This window comes from Anopheles marshallii, chromosome 2, assembly GCF_943734725.1.
Source record: "Anopheles marshallii chromosome 2, idAnoMarsDA_429_01, whole genome shotgun sequence".
Classification (NCBI taxonomy): domain Eukaryota; kingdom Metazoa; phylum Arthropoda; class Insecta; order Diptera; family Culicidae; genus Anopheles; species Anopheles marshallii.
The window spans coordinates 68,468,281-68,488,020 of NC_071326.1; the positions used below are offsets into that span (position 1 = coordinate 68,468,281).

Sequence of the window (19,740 nt, forward strand, 5' to 3'; positions counted from 1 at the left end):
CAGCATTGGCCTGTACGGTGGTGTGGTGGTGTTGGTCGTTGTGGGCTGCCAGCTTATAGGAAACGACCGCAAAAAAAATAGCACACGGTAGCAGCAGCAGCAGTTCTGCTGACTGTAGAACGGGCGTTGTTACAAAGGCAGGGCAGTACAAAGGCAGAGCAGAGCGCAAAACCGTTCGGAACTCCCTGGGATCTTCACGGAGCGCACACCGATCTCGCAAGGGGTGCGTTTTACTTTTTTCCGCGAGATTGTTTTTTTTTATTCGGTTCACCCACAGATGTAGTGCGTGCGTGCGTGCGTGCATATGGAGGACAACGAAGGCTGGTAACGTTGGGAGGCTGCCCGTATGCATCATTAGGTTGCGAAGCCAATTCTACTAAAGGGGGGAAGCGATACGGAAAGCACACGATAATTTTCAACTCGCCGTTGGCTGTTTCCCTTTTGGACAAGCTTGGGAGGAAAACTCCCGCAAAGAAAAACGCATCAGCGCTACAACATTTACCCAAGCAGTAGCAAGGACCAAGGGTAAAACATCGCTCAGAAACGCACACTCCCACAGAATTTTCAGCAAGGAAAATCAAAAGCGACCTTCCCAACAAAAAAAAAACAAAGAACAAAAATCCACCACCTACATTGGCATCGTGAAAATTGATGCGTGCGTTTCCATCGTTTTTTTCTGCTGCTTCTGGGAAAAGTCTTGGCTCCACAGAAAGAGGGAGGATTTTCACAATTTCCTCCAACGTCGCCCAGCTCAGCTGTCAATCGAACACGCACACACGCACACATATCCATCCAGCGTCCCAGGGTGTTCGAGATAGTTGCCCGAAGCTATTCAAATGATTAGAACGAACAAGAATCAATTGTGTGTATGTGTTTTTTTGTTTGTAAATTCTGTTTCTTATCCTGTTTCTTTCCCAATCCTAGTGTGTCCTGAATGAAAAGTGGATGAGTGTTTGTACTTGCAAGCGCGCGTGTGTGTGTGGGCTGTATACTAAACGGCTTTTCATTTATTCCGTGTGAAAATAGTGCAAGCGATTGGGGCTACGATTTACCAGGCAAGTCGCTGAGCCGTGAGTTTTGTTGGCTTGTGAAGAAACAATCCACTAGGCAGGCGTGCTTGGAGCGCATTCCCGAAGTGTACGGGTGCGGTGTGGTAAAAGAGTGTCCTGTTACGAGCTGCCCGAAAAAGGTCTCCCCATTGGCAAAGTGCAACGGAAGTGCAAGTGCGTGAGTGCGTGTTTATGTAATTAAAAGGCATTACGCGTTGGCTACACCCCCAAACGTGATGGACGCTCATGTTTTTAACGTCAACGGTATGGTATTAAAAGTGTAGCAAAGCGCTATCAACGAAACAGCCAACGTGGGGGCAACAACGCCTACTGGTATGTTGCCGGCAGTAGAAAGGACGACGAAGCATAACGAGACGTGATCTGTTTCCATCGAGCAACCACTGGGCTGTTGGGTTGCTTTGTGAGGTATAAAGAAAGCACACAACGATCGCGTCCTGCAACGCCGAGCTGCAACGATCGTCATCGCAAATCAAGTGCATCCTTTCCTCGTGCGAGATTAGCATTTGGGAGGGGGAACGCCTAATAAAGGATCACACAAGCACGATATAGCAGCCTAACATCGCCCAACATCTTTCGACTACAATAATAACTGCGCAAGCATCATCGTAGTCGATCGTCGTCGTTGTCGCCGTCGTCGCTCGGTTTCCGGAGCCCATGTACAGTTACAAAAATGGTGAAAACAGTGCTGCTACCCCAAAATATTAGTATATTCGAGATTTCTAACCATGACCGAGGCATATGAAGAGTAAGTGATACAGATCCCAATGATCTACCTCTTTACTACTGTAATACAAGAATGTAAATAATGCTCACTGTGCTCGGTAATGCTGATCAGAAGAAAATGAAAGTTTTCCCTACCGTTTTTTTTTTTTTGTAAAGCAGGACTTCTCTCTCACCTTTTGCTGTATTTTTGTTATTCTGGTATTCGCCTAGGCTTTTTAGCAACCCGCTCCACTATCGTGTTCAAAAGGTCTTTTCTTTCGATGGTTTTTAGGATGTTCGAGAAATCAGGATACGTTTTGTGCTCTCCGCCATCTGCCTACAGAGCATCTTGGCATGCTCCATCTCTTGTTTTGACGATTCCATTTGGCTTTGAATTTGGGTTTGCTCCCAGGATTCTCTAGCCCTTATGTGTGTGTCTCTCTCTCTCACACACACACACACTCTCGCTCTCCATTTTTGTGATACTTTTCTTGAGTATCCTATTGTGTATGTGTCCTTAAAAAATAGAAATACCAGACGCCACATCAACGCACTTAGCCCACATCATAATAATGCTGCTGTTGTACATACACAAGATACTTCTTAAGGTGCATCCAAAATTGGCAGAAAATGTGCTCAAAATAAAACAATTACAATAAGTTTTTTTTTGTGTTAGCGAATTTCTTGTTTCAATGAGAATAATAGCTTTGGGCCAATGAGTGAGAAGAGTCATTCATATGCATCTTCAGCAAGGAGTCGTTCGAATCAGAAATCGGTTATCAAAATATTCATGCATCCTCAGACCAGTTCTGGCAGATCTTTTTGAGATCTCTGATCTCTGAGTCTGAGGTCGGGTATGTTGTCACAGTTGGCTCATACGTGGAGGTCATAAATCTTTAATCATTTATGAATCTCAAAAGATTCATGAATCCTTGAAATAGAGATTAAGATTCATTTATTCAGTTTAAAGATATATATTGAGATTCACGAATCTGAATCAGATTCACCCAACACTACAGACGATGTATCTGGCACTTCTGTTTGAGTTCCACTCATCAATCTCATTAATCCGAGTATGTTGGGGAGTATGTCCTGCCTGTTCCAGATCTTCCTCATAATTTCCGAAGAATATAGTTTACGTTTTGTGTGTGCCACACTTTTGTGATCGTCAGACGTCTACCTTCATCGTAGTATTTTCACTAGATGAAGTGTCACATACGCACCTTTTTCAAAGAAATTAATTAAATTAAACACCGCGTAGGGATCGATCGTGAACATTTGATCCTGGTCACGGCACCAAATGTTCGCGATCAATCCCTACGTTGTGCTTAATTTTATTATTTTCTTTCCAAAAAGGTGAATTTGGTTAAGCTCGTTTCAGCTTGACCGTTCGGCATACGTGCGTTCTATTCCGACTTGTGGTACAAAAACATTTATTCATCCTGCCTGAAACCGGTCCTACACTAATACATACAAAACACTGACATTTCATCTAGTGAAAATACTACGCTGAAGGCAGACGTCAGACGATCACAACAGTTTGGCACACAAAACGTAAACACTACTGGGGCGTATGTACTATTGGGTGTACTTCAATTCTTGTGTTTCACTGTTACAAAGACTGGTTTATAGCAAGAGATAGTTGAGTATCTGTATTACCTATTAATTCTTCGTAGAACAATTCATTCATTACGATGCAATTGTCCGCAATTGAAACTAAAGGAATGTAATGCTTTTCGGGTTATCACGATGCTATTTTCGTGACGTTACCACTGAGTCTACCAATTCCACTTCCGACTATCTTCTTCTGCAACTTGGGTAGTAACGTTGTTTTTCCTGTTTTAGACAAAGTTTATGATTTAGAAACATATTGCGTGGGAAAGGAACACTAGTTAATTTCTTTGGAACACGTGTGGTGCAAGGCGCTTAAATATGTTGGCCTAGCAGTTGCGCTGGATATCGGGGATTTTTACCATTTGCTCTGTTTGGTCGAAGGCTCATTATCAATAACCTAAATTGGCATTAAATGTCAGCCAGTAAAACACGTGATGTGATCTACATTAAGATCGCCGATCGCCAACCCGTCATTATGTTCAGAATAAAGCGAGAAGATTACGCCCTTGTTCATGGAATCTTTGTGCACCTTTGTGTGGCGCGCAGAAAACCTTAAATTACAGCAGCATGAAATGTGAATGAAGTGTGTATACGGCACTTGTCTAAATAGCATGTATGTGAACAGTACGTTCGTGCCCCATCCGGAGGCACACAGCACCGAATCAATGGCTCCAAAGCGCACCACACCAAGCTTATCGTTCTGTACGGCAACAATTGGAGGAAAACTCTAGAATGAGTTCCTTCCAGCGGGGCCAGATGGTGGAAAATGGTGGGTGTGTGTGTGTTTTTTTTTTGGGGTGCTAGAACCTATCGGGAAAATCATTCATCGTTTCGCCGCGTTTTATGCTACCAGCGCTCGCAGTGCGATTGGGACTGTGCCGGTGTGTGTACGTGTGCTTTGGGTACGTGCGCACGCCCTTCTGTGCGCTAATTTCCAACACATAAACGCCCCAGCCTAGTTGTTTCAATGATTATCCTTTTTTTTTTTGCTTCGATTGTTGGAGTTTTTTTTCTCCATTTTTGGGGCTTTTGGCGTACCATTGCTCTCTTCTCGTATGGAGTCCGCTCTGGGTCAAGGCAAGAATGTGCCAGTTCGACTCTCGCAGCAGCACCTGTTCCGATTCGATGCTCTCTTTGCTCACACGATCCGAACGGCGTCCCATCCTGTGAGATGTGCGCGAGCAGTGCTATCAGCCACCATTTAGAATTAAACACAATCACAAGGATTACAGTGCTGTTTGTGTGCTGTTTCGTAACGTATTTACCGACGAATATGGTTTCGTATTACAAACATACGGAAATTTGCTCGAGTTCTTGTGGCCGATTATGAAAATGATTGCGTGAAACGTGTGAGCATAGCAGAGAGGGTGGAATGCTTTTCGCTCCATCCGTTTTTTTTTTTTGTTTAGTTCACAGCGAGAGTAATGCATGGTGACCGGTGAGAGCTACGCTCATTTGCCACATCCAGGCCCAAAGCAACAGTCTCCCGCCGCCGTCAGAAGGCGTTCCAAATAAAGGATCGCCGTATGTGTGGGGCGGTTGATGGCCGTCGCTGCTTTCATGAATGAGAAAGGGCGAGCGTCCAAGTGCTCTGGATTTCATTGAGAAAAATGTGGATCCGGTGACAGCACCGTGTGCCGTCGCACCCATACTTCCACGACCAACCTCGACCGTCGTCGGGCGGGGCGGGCAGGGCATCCATCGTCGCAAGCGATAGAGAGAAAGAAAGAGGGAGAGTGAGCAGGAGTGCGTGGCAACTGGAGGTCCGGTTTGTTTGGTGGATGGCCAAAATTTTCATGCCAAACTCCGCGCGCCCCTTTCTGTACCCCTCGTCTCTAACGTTCTTTTGCACGTTCTACTTCACTTTTGCCTGGGAGCACGCAATACCACACCGCATGGATCCGTTTGTTTGGACTTGGAAGTGGCAACGCTTACAGATGGAAGTAGCTAGACGAAGACGTACAAGAACGTGTGGGTTTAAGGGGAATAATGTGCATACAGCTAAGAAATACAACGAAATTGGAATGCATTTTTGACGAAAGCTTCCTGCAGTTGGAATGTACCGGAAAGTGTTATGTGCGCTTTGTTCAGGGACATGCTCCACAAAACAGAAGTAATTCTTCTAAAAACATCACTCTCCAACATCTTTTACTACCAAATCCTTGAAAGCAACGATTTTTTCTTCCTGTTTCCAGAGTTTCTTTTCGATAATGGGTCGTTTTTTACCCACCCCCTTTGCTTCTATTTTAGTGTCCATGTGCGCGCATGTGTCGTCATCGAGATGGCATCACAATTCATGTTTCTCGCCTTCCTCCCCCCCCCACAATATGTGAGGGAATAAAAAATTAGCACCCCCCCCAAAACCCATACACCAGCACACGGGTATACAGATGAATGCCGAAGCGAATTGGGAGCTGGGTGGGTAAATGGAATGAAAAAGCATCGGCTCAAATTCAAGGATCCAGCTTCCCGTTTGCCAAGGATTGTGAATGCGCGCGGACCACGAACGCGGCCACAGCCATTGATGGAAGCACTCATACACACGGCACACAGTGTGCTTTTGTTGATGGTGGTGGTGTGGTGTGTGTGTGCGTGTTGCGGCGCATGCAAGTAGATCCCTGTGAGGCTTTGCGAGCTACGCGGAAACTAGGCCAAAGGGAGTTTGGAGCATTTCCAGACATTGGCGCATGCAGGCGAATAGTACTCGGGATGCGAAAGTAGGGAAAACGTGTTTTTTTTTTATAAAGAGAGTAAAACTTTTGCCAATTGGAACTGCTTTAGCTTATAGGGTGATTACGTGAGGGTCAAAATGGGGATGCGCCAGGAAATATGATTGAATTGGTAGAATTTGTAAAAATCCTTGGAGAATTTTTGTCCACCCATTATGAACGATGTACAAGAATTTTTTTGACTTGAATATGTATTTTATGCATGGCTATCACTTATATGTATCAAGTTAATATACTAACAATAACAAGAAAACGTTCCAATTATTATAAATGCAAAGTCCGTACGGACTGTGATGGAGGAACCATTTATAGGGCACTCTGCAGGCCAAGACTTCGAAAAATGTATGCTGAGAGCAATGGCAGAATAATTCATTCCATAAACAACCAAACACTCACCGCCATGTGACAGACTATGAAGAAGATTCTGGAAGGTTTTGGACTCTTATACATTTCTAAAGTGATCTCTTAAGACCAAATGATATCCTAACCATTCACCAACGTCACATATCAGGAGATGATGGAAGGAAAACTCTTGAAGCCCTTTGCTATCATAGAGACCTGCTCCAGAGAGATGGGTTCGTCTGTCTACCTTGTGCGAAACATGTTCATAACTCCGTATGACATGATCATCGTCTATACATTAAACCAGATACAGGTATACGCCGATGACAGATGCATAGGTCTGTTGTACTGTAGGATGGAGAATGATGCCTGGAGAATGAATACCTCGGATTGGAGTGCTTTAAAACGCCCACGGACGAAAGGCGTCGACAGACAATCCAATATTCCGGGCTTTCTGGAGCATCAACGACACCGTTCCATCTCAATTTGCGCCTACCACGCCTTTCCAGTTCATGCTTGTGATAATCCTGAAATGGTTTTACGGTCGTCTGGTATATCATTCTCATGACATGACCATCGCGTCTACTTCGTTGTCCGATGGTGGGTTTACTGAAACCTTTGGTAAGCTTCCGCGAGAGACGAGAGAGAGCTGAAGAAAGGAGAGGAAAGGGGAGAGCTGTAAACCAAGGATGTCTATATCATCACCGTGTGTCTAGATCTGGATTGACTTATAGAAGATGGTCCCGAAGTTTCCACCTCCGAGTCGCAGATGGCTCACTCTAGCGCCAACTTAAAGAAGTAGCGAAGCTAACCCATCTTGGTGGTAGCAAAAGAGACCTCCTTGAGAGTTTTCCTTTTCCTTCCTGGTGGTTCTACAGTTTGAGCAAATTCCTCAGCCAGCTGGGAAAATGTAGAAGTTTTAAAAGTCCTCCACTGAGTCATGGACTCTATCCAAAGAACGCAAAATACTAGTACACCCGGAAAATATCCCCGTTTGCCTTACAACTCTACAAGTTGCGCGATGTCCGGCCTATGTAGCGAATTAAATTCACCATTGTCTAGTGGGCTGGTCATGTCAGTAGCATGACACCGTTCGACCAGCTATTACCCAAGCCTTAGACCAGAGATGTAGTGATGGTGCTGATGACTCCCAGAAAGGCAGCAATATTAAATTAAAAGAATGCGGTGCTACACGTTGCTCTATTTTAAGAACTCCTGTATCATACGATGACCTCTAATAAGTAAAGGCGCCAAATAAAGAGAAATGTGCAATGAGAAAATGGAAAATATATCCAGTTCTATAGTTCCCATTCTGGACGCTTTCGATTATGTTCACACTTTCTGCTACACATACCCGGGTACCGGGTAACGTTTCGTTGGCGCCACCGGTTACGCTCTGAAACCATCTGCTTGGGTGTAGCTGTCAGTGTCCAGTTTAATTTCGAGTGTCACGCGAAGGTTACCCCGGTTGCTTACGATGCATGGGCTGAAAATAAAGAGTGCTGTGCTGAAGTCATCTGGCCACGTTTGAACCCCTCCCCCCGCCGCGTGTGTGTGTGTGTACTGTACCGAAAGGGAAGTGTATCTAATTTGTGTGAATTGGTACTCTCCTCCCGAGTTGGACCCGCGACTCGAACGATCGTATCGTTTTGTCTTCTATATGTTCGGTTCAGCATGAATGAGTTCAGCCCGGCCTGTACGCACACTCCCACACACACACACACATACCATTGATAACGAAGTGTGACAAATAGAGATTCCGAAGCAAGGGGAGGGAGGGGTGGCATCAGGGCACGAACCTGTCGAGTGGGATTCTTGCAGCCGTATGTTACAAACACCCAGTCCCTTGGGATGGGATGGGAGAGGAGGCCCCCCCAAAGTTGATCTTAATTGATTTTTGTTGACTCGAAAGCGGTACACGAGCGGGGTGCGGTGTAAAAGAAAGCAAATGCTTGCAGAGGTGGCCGAAAATTTCATCCGACCGTATGGTGCGAGCGGTACGGTGGCGCACGGATCGTGAACTATTTGATCTTATCGGCCTGCAATGACCTCCCCAGATTTTGACGTCATTCGTTACGGCTCGAGGGTCGAGCTGTGCAAGAAATTAAATATCAAATTTAAAATAACTCGCCGCTAATGTCGCTCGATCTAGCGTTGGAACAGCCTTGTGGGGTGGTGGCAGTGTGTGGTTGCCGTACGTGACTCATACGTAAGGTATGGTGCATCAGCTGGGGGGGGGGGGGTTGAAGGAAACATCCCTTAAAGAAGAAGAGGCAATATTTAAGGGACTAGAGCTAATTTTGCCGCTCCCGAGGACGCCCCAATGCTGCCGCCACGAGACAATTGTGCGACGGAGGCATCGCAGCATTAGCAAAATAAAAAACAGCTCGCCGAGCATCAAGCGGGAGAGCATTGGCCAGCATGGTTTGCATGACGAACCGCAAACCGAAACGGAACCGGCCAGGAAATGGTGATCATTAATAACATCTCGTTCTCGCTGTGCTTGCCCTCGCCCACATCGATGAGACGTGCGGGAGGGAAGAAGTCACTCGTGAGACGTTGTGCGATGGCCGTGCGTTCGCTTCCATGCCCCTACACCAACCGATCACGGTTTTATGAATGAACGCTGGTGCGCTGGTTTGTATCTGAGGCAAACGGGGTGACGCTTTACGTTCCCCATCGACCGGCCCCCGGCAGAGGTTTCGCGCGCGTCACGATCGCTTTCGGCCACGGCACGGCTACGAAGTGTGACCGTGCTGGGCCGGGGTGGGACTGTTCGCTCACACAGCAAAGAGGACGCCGTCATCGGCATCACGTGCCCTTGCAAACGCGCGCTAGCCCCATGTACGTTCGTGTCACTGAGGAGCAAACGGGGAAAAGAATGTAAAACCGATGTAATTTGAGGACCGTACAGAGTTCATAGGTCTCCGAGGGCACTCATTTGCGGTTTACGTATCATAAGACTCGATCTCGCTTTGCATTTTGTGTTGTTGTAGCGCAGTGTGTTACGCACACTGAACTGAACTGAAGCGAAATGTTTTGAAGATCCGAATCACGTACTACCGTTTGTAATGAATATTTCATTTCCGTTCGAGTTTGAAGAACCAACGATAGGTGCCCAAGTGGACAGAGATGGAAATCAACCTCAAGATCACTTGCTTTAAATTGGGAAGAAACGTATGGCCATGACGTGTCAAGCTAATAATTTAGCAGATCTGATCAATGTATGTGCTTCTCCTTTCTCTTCCTTTTCTTATCCCTCCTTAGGGGCACAACAACCTCAAGAGAGGTCTAGACCTCAGTCTGTTCGCGCAATAAAGCGTTCCGCAAGTAGCGCGCGAACAGATGGTGCCGTGACCAGGATATTTGTAAGACGAGCGATTCCTAGTGAAAATACGCCTTTATTTACAAACTAAGTTGTTCTGCGCGAACACACAGGCTTATAGTCAAGTCCCTTTGCCAAGCGATACTCCCCATAGATTACTATCTCTAACTTCAGTTGCTTAAGCTTTCAACTAATTTTTTTAGATGTTGTTGGTCGAGGTATTCCCAGGCGTGTTCGAAGACTTTAACATATGTTTCTTTGTTTTTCACACCTGTTTTATCATCCCTTGCATTGAGTATCGCCCACAAAACCTCGATGGGGTTGAGATCTGGGCTTTACGGAGGCCATGCCATCGGTTTAATCTTTCAAAAACGGAGGAAAGTCTTCGTTTTGTTGGCGGTGTGTTTCGGGTCATTATCCTGCTGGAAGATGAATTGTTCATCAATGCCCGTCTTGATGAGAGACACTCCCAGGTTTTCCTGTAGGATGTTGATGTAGGAATCAGAAGTCGTATTTCCATCGATTTTGACTAGATTTCCCGCTCCTGTTCACGAAAAATACCCCCAGAGCATCACGTTGACTCCACCATGCATTACGGTTCCTTGTATGTGGCAGTCTTGCAATTCCTCACCACACACGGTCCCGCCGCTTTCGGTTGAACAGTTCGTATTTGGATTCATCGCTCCACAGAACTGTTTTCCAAAATTCTATTGGCTTATGGCCGCATGGTCTTTTGCGAATTTTAGCCTTGATCATGAACGGACGTTTCCTAGCAAGCTTGTTGTTGAAACCTTGTGCTTTGATCCTGTGACGAATATTACTGTCAGAAATAGGTAGCCGAGGGATTTCCTGGATCTGGCAGACCAGAGAGTTTTTCACCTCTCGAACGATCCTGCTGTCCGATTTGGAGTCCGTCTTGGGTTTCATGTCCCTGCCTGGTCGTTCCACCAAGGATCCGAAGTTTATTTGCTTCTGTACGATCTTTCCCACGGCTGATTTGCTGACGTTGTATTGTTTAGCAATATTTCGATGGGAATATCCCTTCTCAATCGCCCGAACAACTAGCTTTCGTACACACAATGCAACTTGCTTGGAATTGTTCATAACCACCAGAAAAGCCGCCAACTTCGTATGACGTATTGTTTTCCTTTTTCATGTAAAAAGTGCTTGTGCTAGTGCATTTAGTAAACATGTCTTACATTAAAACGTCAACACAAAAACGATAATTTTTATAGCATCAAAACGATAAGTTTTGGACAATTTTGCACAGTAGGCCATTTTTTTTTTGAAACAGTTTTGTCAGCAAAAAAAAAAACCACAAATTGGCGAGTGTGAACAAAAAAAAATTATAATTAATAATTAATAATTGTAATAAAGTAATCAGGTAGAGTACGTTAAGAGTAGCATCCTTTGACCTTTGGCATACGTAAGCAAAGAGATTGCTTCAGTTATTGTTACTTACTATTTCTGTCATGGATGGCATCTGGTAATAGTTTGTAGATCATACTTAAAAATTCAGTTTAAAATTCCCCCTCTCTCTGTTGCGCGACCGTCCTGTTCTGTTCTGTTCATTGTTTTTGTTTGCAATCAGTTCTTTGTTAACATTTTTTTCCATCATTTTAGGTTGGCATCCATCTTTGCGTTTAATTGATGAGAAATGATTCACAAAAATCCCACCGCACCAGACAATGGAATTGGATCGATCTAGCACACAGACCAACCCGATGCCGATGCGCGGTGCTTTCGAAATTCACATGCAATATGTGCTGGAGACCACGGTGTTTATCAAAGAGCACCAGTGTACATACAAATGTGAGGTCGGTTCATTCACGAGCCTCACGGAAACGCTGAAGCAGGCCCGCGCTGGTTGACACTAGCATCCTCTTGAATGGAAAAACATTCATGGCAGCATCGGGGTGGACGGGAAACGGGAGCAGAGCAATGGTACGGCGCAGGGCAGAGCACGGGTTTTCGGGGGTTACGCGGATAAAAGAGGAAGCAATACAGCGCGCAGCCTGCTCCCTGGTAACGGAAGTGCTCTCGTTTTCTGCTACGTGCTATCCCTGGTCGCTCTTCTGCTCACACCGTAGCACAGCTGCAGGGTTGATTGTTGTTCAATGAAGTTTGTTTAAATCCTCCTTCCTTAGAGAGGTAATTACATCTAGGCTGACGATTGGGATAGCGCACAAGCGTGATGGTTGGGTCGTTCACGTTCGTGGCAACACCTTTCCGACCAGCATCGGTGAGCGAACTCTGGTCCATATCCCACATCCTGTCAGCGTTGACGGTTGTTCTGTCAGGCGAAATAGTAAACACTTGTTATTAATGATGTCATATATTTGTTGCCTGCCGCGGCCATCCTGTGTGCCCTAGTTAGAAGATTGAGCAAAATATAGAAACCACTCCGCTGCGGAGCGCAAGGAAGACAGGACGAATGCGTGCTCACGATTCACACCATACACAAGCACATGGCTTGATCGGTCGCGCAACAGAGAGAGGGAGAGAAAGAGAGATAGAGAGTGATAAAAAGAGTGTTGGATAGAGAGCGATGGTTCGGGTTCGTGACACAAAAAGTCACACAACGCACAAAACCGTGAACCAAACGCACCAACACGTTACACTCTCGACCAAGAGAATGACCGTGCCGCGAGAGAGCGCAGCACCGAGCGTGATGAGTGCGCATATCAATGAAAATTAGAGAAAAAGAATGAATGGGATTATTTTCGGAATGTTTTTGCGCGATGTGGCGTATGTCCCTGTCGCTTTCTCTATCTCGCTTCCCGAGATTGGGGAAGGGGGAAACTACCCATCTCCCCCCTGTTGTCCTGTACGCTCCTGCACCCTTTGGGAATGTGGTTCCCTGTTGTTAGAAAATGGGGGGAGGGTGAGATCGGTATTCGTCACCGTCGAGGTCGTGCAGCGAGCAGGGGATAGCGGAGGAAAGGAGATGGAGAAGACGAGCTCAAGCTGTTGTTGATGATGGTGATGATGATGGTGGTGGTGTTGGTGTTGGGGTATGTGTATGTTTGGGGCCCAGGATGACGCCAGTAGCCATGAGGTGAACAGAACGAGCCCCAACAAGGACGATGGCCACCGTGCGGTGCGCTGATGACGGCATGGAACCATACGCCAACTAGGCGGGGAAGCGAAGCGACCGTGCGAGGCCGGAAGCATAAGTGCATTTGGAAATTGTGACCTTAGGGCAGGACGGTCGTTTTCAGCTGGCAAATGTTTATTTCTCATTAGTTTTTATTGCCAGGAGTGGCCGGGAAACCGAGGCAGGGTTGGAAGGGGGGCGGGGGAGAGTTTTTGTTAGTTTTGAACGGAAGAGGTGAACCACGCTGGGTGGGGAACGTTTCATTGAGCTAAAAGAGTTCTGGGAGGTGTTTTGCAAAGCGGGGCCTGTGTACATTTGCGGGAGCGTTGGGTGTGTGCTATAGGTTTGTTGGGGAAGTTCCAAGGTTCCAAGGTTGATGTTTTTGAAGTTTTGGAAAAAACAGCTCCAGTTTAGTTACGAAATGCATAGCCTATGTATAAATAGAGAGTTCGACTACAGTTTTTGTCATTATACATGATTAAAATAGTCTTTTGGAATTTTATTTTAACTATTCCTTGTTTTATTGATACAATAGTTTTGTTCTTGTTCGAAAGCAATTCTTCTCTTTAGTGACCGAATCTAAACATCTAAACTAATGAAAATTCTCATCCTTTTGATTGGTTTTAACGAGAATCGCACTTCTTGGATACTCTTAATTGGTTTGTATGGTCGTTTCACTGAGAAAGAGTAGCTCATAGTGTATTATTTCTAGCTCTTCCCACCGTATTAAGAGGACCTGCTGTTTTTTTTATGTCATTGCGACAACAAACTCGGTTTGGATTCAAATCCGTCTTGGACCAAGAACAGACAGCTGTCGTCTTTTATTTTCTTCTCATTGGTTGAAAGTTTGCCTTGCTTTCGAATGTCATCATTAAGCTTCTGATAAATGTTCAAAACAGCCCGAATTATTTTACACACACACACACTTTTCAAGAAAAAAATTAAAAGCAATTCTAATTAATGAACCGTTTCCTATCTATTTTTCTCCCCTATTACAGTGATTTCTTAGTTAGAGTACGCGCACAAGTGATGGCCAGAGATGAGAGCACGGAAGGATGGTTACCACTGCAAGGCGGTGGCCTGGCGAACGTTTCCATCCGCAAACGCGCCCGACTGCCACCGGACGGTGGCGGTCACGAGTACATTATCTACGGGCAAAGAATATCTGACCAAACCGTAAGTTTCTCACCGGTCATATCCCCTCACGACACTCGATATCGATTCATTAACGTACGTCGCTTCCGTTCTCTAATTTTAGGTTATACTAAGTTGTGTTATTAATAGAGACTTGCAGTACTTCAAAGTCATGCCTACCTTTCATCACTGGCGCGCTGGAAAGCAACGGAACGGGCTCACCTTTCAGACGGCCGCCGATGCGAGGGCTTTCGACAAGGGAATCATCCGTGCCTACGATGACCTCATTGATGGTGAGCATAGCACACGACACATGGCCAGTCCTCAATGCCACTGACACGCACACGTGTGAAGCGAGCAGAGCGAAAGATGATGAGCATACGGATGTCCCTTGCATCGTACATGTTTACAGTAGCAAGGAAGGAGTGAGATAGAGCAGTTACAGCTGAGTAGAAAAGCTAGGGTCGTGAAGAACGAAAGGATACGGTTTTTTTTTTTGCAATACTACTCGTGGCTAGTTTGGCCTGTTCGCTCACTTTCGCTCACCCATTCACGCACACAACCATTCTATCGGCCTACGTGTCCTCCCCATCGATGGGTGAGGGAATCCATTAGGGAAGACTGGGATCAGAATCGCCTCAGAATGGCAATGAATATTTAATCTCAATCCATCGAGCTACGATGAAAAAATGGGGTGGGGGACAAAAATATCACTACTCGTCCTTTATCCTTTTGCCACTGGTAGAGAATATCAACATTACCTTTCCATTATAACAAAACTCGGTCACAACGATTACAGCTTGCTTTTGTTGTATCTCGTTGCTTATTATCTCCTTTTTCACGCCACCCATCTTTTCCATTTCTTTCCGTTGTGGTATCCCCGTTTTGTGTGTGTGTGTGTGTGTGTGACTGTGTATCGGTCGGGTTGCGTGCGCAACAAAACCTATCTCGGCAACCACACAACCAACAACGATGACAACGATGAACTTACCGATGGCAACGATCACACAACGCGGTTATTTGATCGGAAATCTTTCGTTTAATACTCACTGGCCAAACTAATGTCCCACGTTTTTGCGGTGTAACTCAATCAACCATCGTGAATGCACATGCTCGAATGCTGGGTAAGTTTGTGTCGAAACCATCCGGTTCGGCCTGATAAATCAGTAAAACTGTGTACGGATGTTTTGTTTCTTCCGTTTGTTTTGTTCGTTGTTGTGTTGTGTTTTTGTTTAGTGTTCTATGTGTATCTTTTGTTTTAATTGTATAACAACTCGAATGTAATAGATACAAATACAAAATTGCTACCATAGTGAAGCTTAAAACGGTGGCGAAAAATTCCCATAAGTACAACCCAATTTCTGAACATTCTGACCATGACCATGACCATTTAAGCTATAGCACTTGCTTACTTGCTTCCATTTTCCATTTCTCAGTAAAGCGTATCCAAATATCGAAAAAGTAAACTAAGGCTTGATTTTGAAAAGTTGACGTAATTGGTTTTATAATTTGCAAAAAATAAGGATACAGTGGTAAAAATTTCACCCACCGTGTGCATCAATAGACAGCTCAATAATTGTAGAGCATAAAGTGGATTAAACATTGTCCGATGACAGTCGTTTTCCCTTCATTACATCGACTGACGAGCATAATTCCTTTCCAAAACTATATGACCCCACGGTTTCCCTTGGGTAATACTGTCTGCGGGGTAGCTGTCGGAAGACTGCATAACTGGACGATGCATACACACACGCGCGAACTTTAAACGAAATTTACATAATGTCGGTAATGCCAAATGGTCGAGAAAAAATACTTTCACTGTTTCAAGACGACGAGTGGTGTTGTCCTTGGAAGGTTTCTTTACGTGTGCAGCTCGTGGTGTGACATAACGTTGCCGCATTTTTTTCCGGAACCGTAGCATATGAAATTCACGACAGGAAAATGTTCCTTAGCTCATGCGTCCGAAGTTCAACACGCGACCCTTTGCAAACTTGTCGAAAGTCCAGCGAATGGTTATGTTTTCGTTGTGTTAAGTTAAATGTTAAGTAAGCTATGTGTTGGCCGTGCACTGTCTGTGTTCAGAATACACAATCTTATTAATGTGGCATTTTTAACATGCCTCCCTCCATTCTTTCCATCTCGCACAGGTATGGCTGATGGAACGACACCAAATGCTTCACCTGCTACACCTGGTTCGGATGTGCTACTATTACGTGCGGTTACTTCGGACGTCGATGATGACGACGATGAGACAGTTGGTGAAGACGACGTGTTCATGGTAAGTGGTGCGGTGCGGTGGTGGTCCCTCGAGAACCGGGCCCGGGTGGGTGTCACCATTAACCTGTGTCGTCCTGCGTCCATGCGGCCAGAAACGGTTCGCATTCGGCGGCAATCGTTGACCCAGAACGGAAGCAGGAATAAACTATCCCGGACGGTTAGCAACAACAACAACAATAAGACACATAAGCTGGTACACCCACAAGGGCCGGACGAGCGACACGGCGAACAATTCGAACCGTATTCTAACCGAACTGGTTTCAATCTCTTCCCATTTTCTCTGTGCCGTGCGGTTCACAATCATTCGCAAACCGGGCCTGATTAGACGCTGGACTTACCGATTGAACCTTCGGAATCACGATCCAACTCGGAGGGCAGTGGAAGCCATCGTAAGCATACCCGATGTCTAGCTACTGCTCATACCAAACCGACCATTGCTCTCATATCCTTTGTTGTGTGTTTTCTTTTGTGCAGAAAGCGTCGATAAACAATCACAACAGCAGCAGCAGCAGCAGCAATCCAGTATTCAATACATATCGGGCGATAAACCATCACCGCTGATCAGCAGCAACAAGCCTGGTGATGAAAAAGTGACTCCTCTAGTACCTGGTGATAACTATTCGTACGTTCAGATAACCGACGTAAGTATCCCTAGCCAGGGTTTCCCTAGTCTTCCAGCATGGAGGAGGTATTCATGAGGGAGGGTTTTGTTATCCTTGTTTCATATCGCAATGCAGTTTGTGCCGTGTTCACGTAGGATAGAAACATTAGCAAAGGTCATGTAGAAAGTGTAGAACCGATTGATTTGCAAATATAGTTTAGGAAAAAGAAACAAAAAACAGGTATGAGAGATGGTTCAATGTAGCAGAGTTCATCTCGCTCAGAATAGTATGAAATTGTCACACCAAAAATCGATCATCCAGTGTTACACAGATCCCATCGGGTTCATTCGGCGAGAACTACCATGAATCGATAGCTTTTTCGACCACTGTGAACATCGTTCTTGTGACGGAACCAGAGACGGAATCAGTAACGTTATTTAATCGAAAAATATCGCCCCTCGGGGAGCGCTTGGTAGTGAAGAGTGACTTAATCAGAGGCTATTTTTTAATTTGATTAAACTGTTCTACTTCCTTCGTGGCACAACGTGCGCGGGGTTGGGGAAAGGCACGTAAACAGGTTGTCTATAATAGTTTTTCTCTTTTTCTTCGTGCATGCTATCCACCCTACAACCCACTTCGACAAAACGCATTACCGAAACCAAAAACGAAAAAACAAACCAAATGTGTTGTGTATGTTGTGTATGTTTGTGTTAATGGGAATAATCGTCGATCGTTTATACGGCAACGGGGAATACGAAATCGATCATGCATCCCGTCGTCTCCTATCCGTCGATGCTGAACGACCTCTCCTGCCGGTGCAGCAGCCGTGCGACATCAAGCTAAAGTATAATTTCTATCACTTGAAGGTGCACGACTATAACTATCCGGTCATCGAAGAACCACCGATCGGCGGCTCCCTCATCGGCGGGCGGCGCGATTCGACCTCGAGTCTCAAGAAACGGAACGCCCTGGACGCTGCCGCTAATGCAGGGGCAACCTCCGTACCGCCCATCATGAAGGAAGGAACGCTCATCAAGACTCGACTACGGTGCAGGTAACGGGAACAGAATTTTACAAACAAACACTGGGACCACTTCACTTCGTGCTTAGTGTCGAGACGAGACACATCACATATTAAGTATTTGAACTGACAATCTAATTGAAACAATGCATTTTGTCAATCCACAGATACTGCCAGGAGTTCTACAACGATGAGTGGAATCATAAGGGTTCGTGCGACTATGCGCCGGATTGCATCCGGACAGCGATCGAGAACGTGTCCGGGATGCCGTGCGCCCGGTGCATGCTGTACCACTGCATGAAGGACTCGGAGGGTGAAACAGCAGCACATCCGTGCCTGTGCACCGGCGAGTCTGGCTGTACGAAGCGGTACGGATAGCGAACGGGCAAATATGCCACGTTTTAAGAAAACTGACTTATCCGAAACACTTTTTCATTCCGCAGGTGGATCGGTTTGGCTTTACTTTCCCTGCTGGTGCCATGCCTTTGGTGCTATCCGCCACTGCGTGCTTGCCACTGGATCGGCGTTTCGTGTCGGTTGTGCGGTGGCAAGCACAAACCACAAATTTGACATCCGATCAAAATCATCAACCTTACAAGTATTAATCGGCTAGATTGGTAAGTGTGTTTGTGAGTTTGGTGTAACTGATTTATTTTATGAAAATGGAATTTTGCGTTTTTTTTTATGTAGATAAACGCCACAGTGAGCAGCTCGACAACAGAGAAAGTAGGACAAGGAACGTAGTAATAGATCAACTTGGTGCAGCATTAAAATAGATATAACAATCCGCGCCCCTTTAAAGGATAACGGCGCCCCGATACACATACAGACAGAAAATCTCTTCCCGTTCAACCCGTTGATCGTAGTGATAACGAAAAGAATCTGTAAGCTTTTCATCCCCATCTCGGGGAAGTGGAGGGGTTTGTGAGCGGTTGAAAGCGCCTCGAGGCATTGCAGTCTGTAAGGCAGAAAACACCAATACCACAGCGCGCTGCACCACACTGTAGCAACCACCAATTAATAACCAAAGTTTTTGCATGTCTCGCTATAGAACTGTAGCCATGTGCGCCGTCATTTCGGTGATCGGTGAATGGGGACACAATGGAAGGGGTATAACGTAGAACAGACAGCCGCAGTATATTTCGGTTCCTGGTGTTTTCTACTGGATGCAGGCAAAAGGAAATCCCAACTGCAACGGAAGCGAAGCGATGTGACAAAAGCACATACAACAGCAGAAATAATATTGTGTCGCATACTGAGTAACAAGTATTAAACCACACAAAACGCAACTCAAATCCAACAAATCCCCGTTCCTATGCATAGAAGCGTAGAAAATCCGGAAACCCCACACGCCGATATGAACATGAACCGTAAGCAAAGAACACTGGTCACCGGGAAACGACATGGTGAAAGGTGTGCCGAAAGCTGGATAGGAACTGTAATGATAGAACGATCCGTTGTGGGCAGCAGTTGGCAGACAGCGAAACAGAGAGACAGAGAGCAACCACAAACTGAACGAATTACGTTGGCGTGTTGTAGATGCAGATTGAAAGACAGCTAAATAGTAAATCAAATCTCCTACAAATAAATGAAACTATACAGCCCGTTTGCTACTACTACATTACTAAATACCGAATGTAATAATGTATGGAACTTTGTATAAAAAAAACACCGCTAAACGTTTTCCATTCCCGGGAAGTGAGCATTCGTGCATTGGTGAAATTGCTGCGCGGCTGAGCAAATAAAAAGAAATGTGAAAAGAAGCCATACTAACGAATTCAAGAGGAAGTGGTTCGAAAATTCGATGAATCCAAACAAGGCAGGGGC

General features: G+C 45.5%; 1 protein-coding gene across 1 annotated transcript; it reads left to right on the forward strand.

The window, feature by feature from the left end:
* Nucleotides 1-1,762: 1,762 nt before the first annotated feature.
* LOC128715570 (sprouty-related, EVH1 domain-containing protein 1) lies at nt 1,763-18,524 on the forward strand. The gene is made up of 9 exons (XM_053810479.1): nt 1,763-1,815; nt 13,878-14,055; nt 14,138-14,306; nt 16,161-16,291; nt 16,616-16,679; nt 16,765-16,931; nt 17,714-17,946; nt 18,081-18,281; nt 18,357-18,524. The coding sequence occupies exons 1-9, from the start codon at nt 1,796-1,798 to the stop codon at nt 18,481-18,483; spliced, it is 1,290 nt and encodes a 429-aa protein (XP_053666454.1). The 5' UTR covers nt 1,763-1,795; the 3' UTR covers nt 18,484-18,524.
* The last annotated feature ends 1,216 nt before the right edge of the window (nt 18,525-19,740 follow it).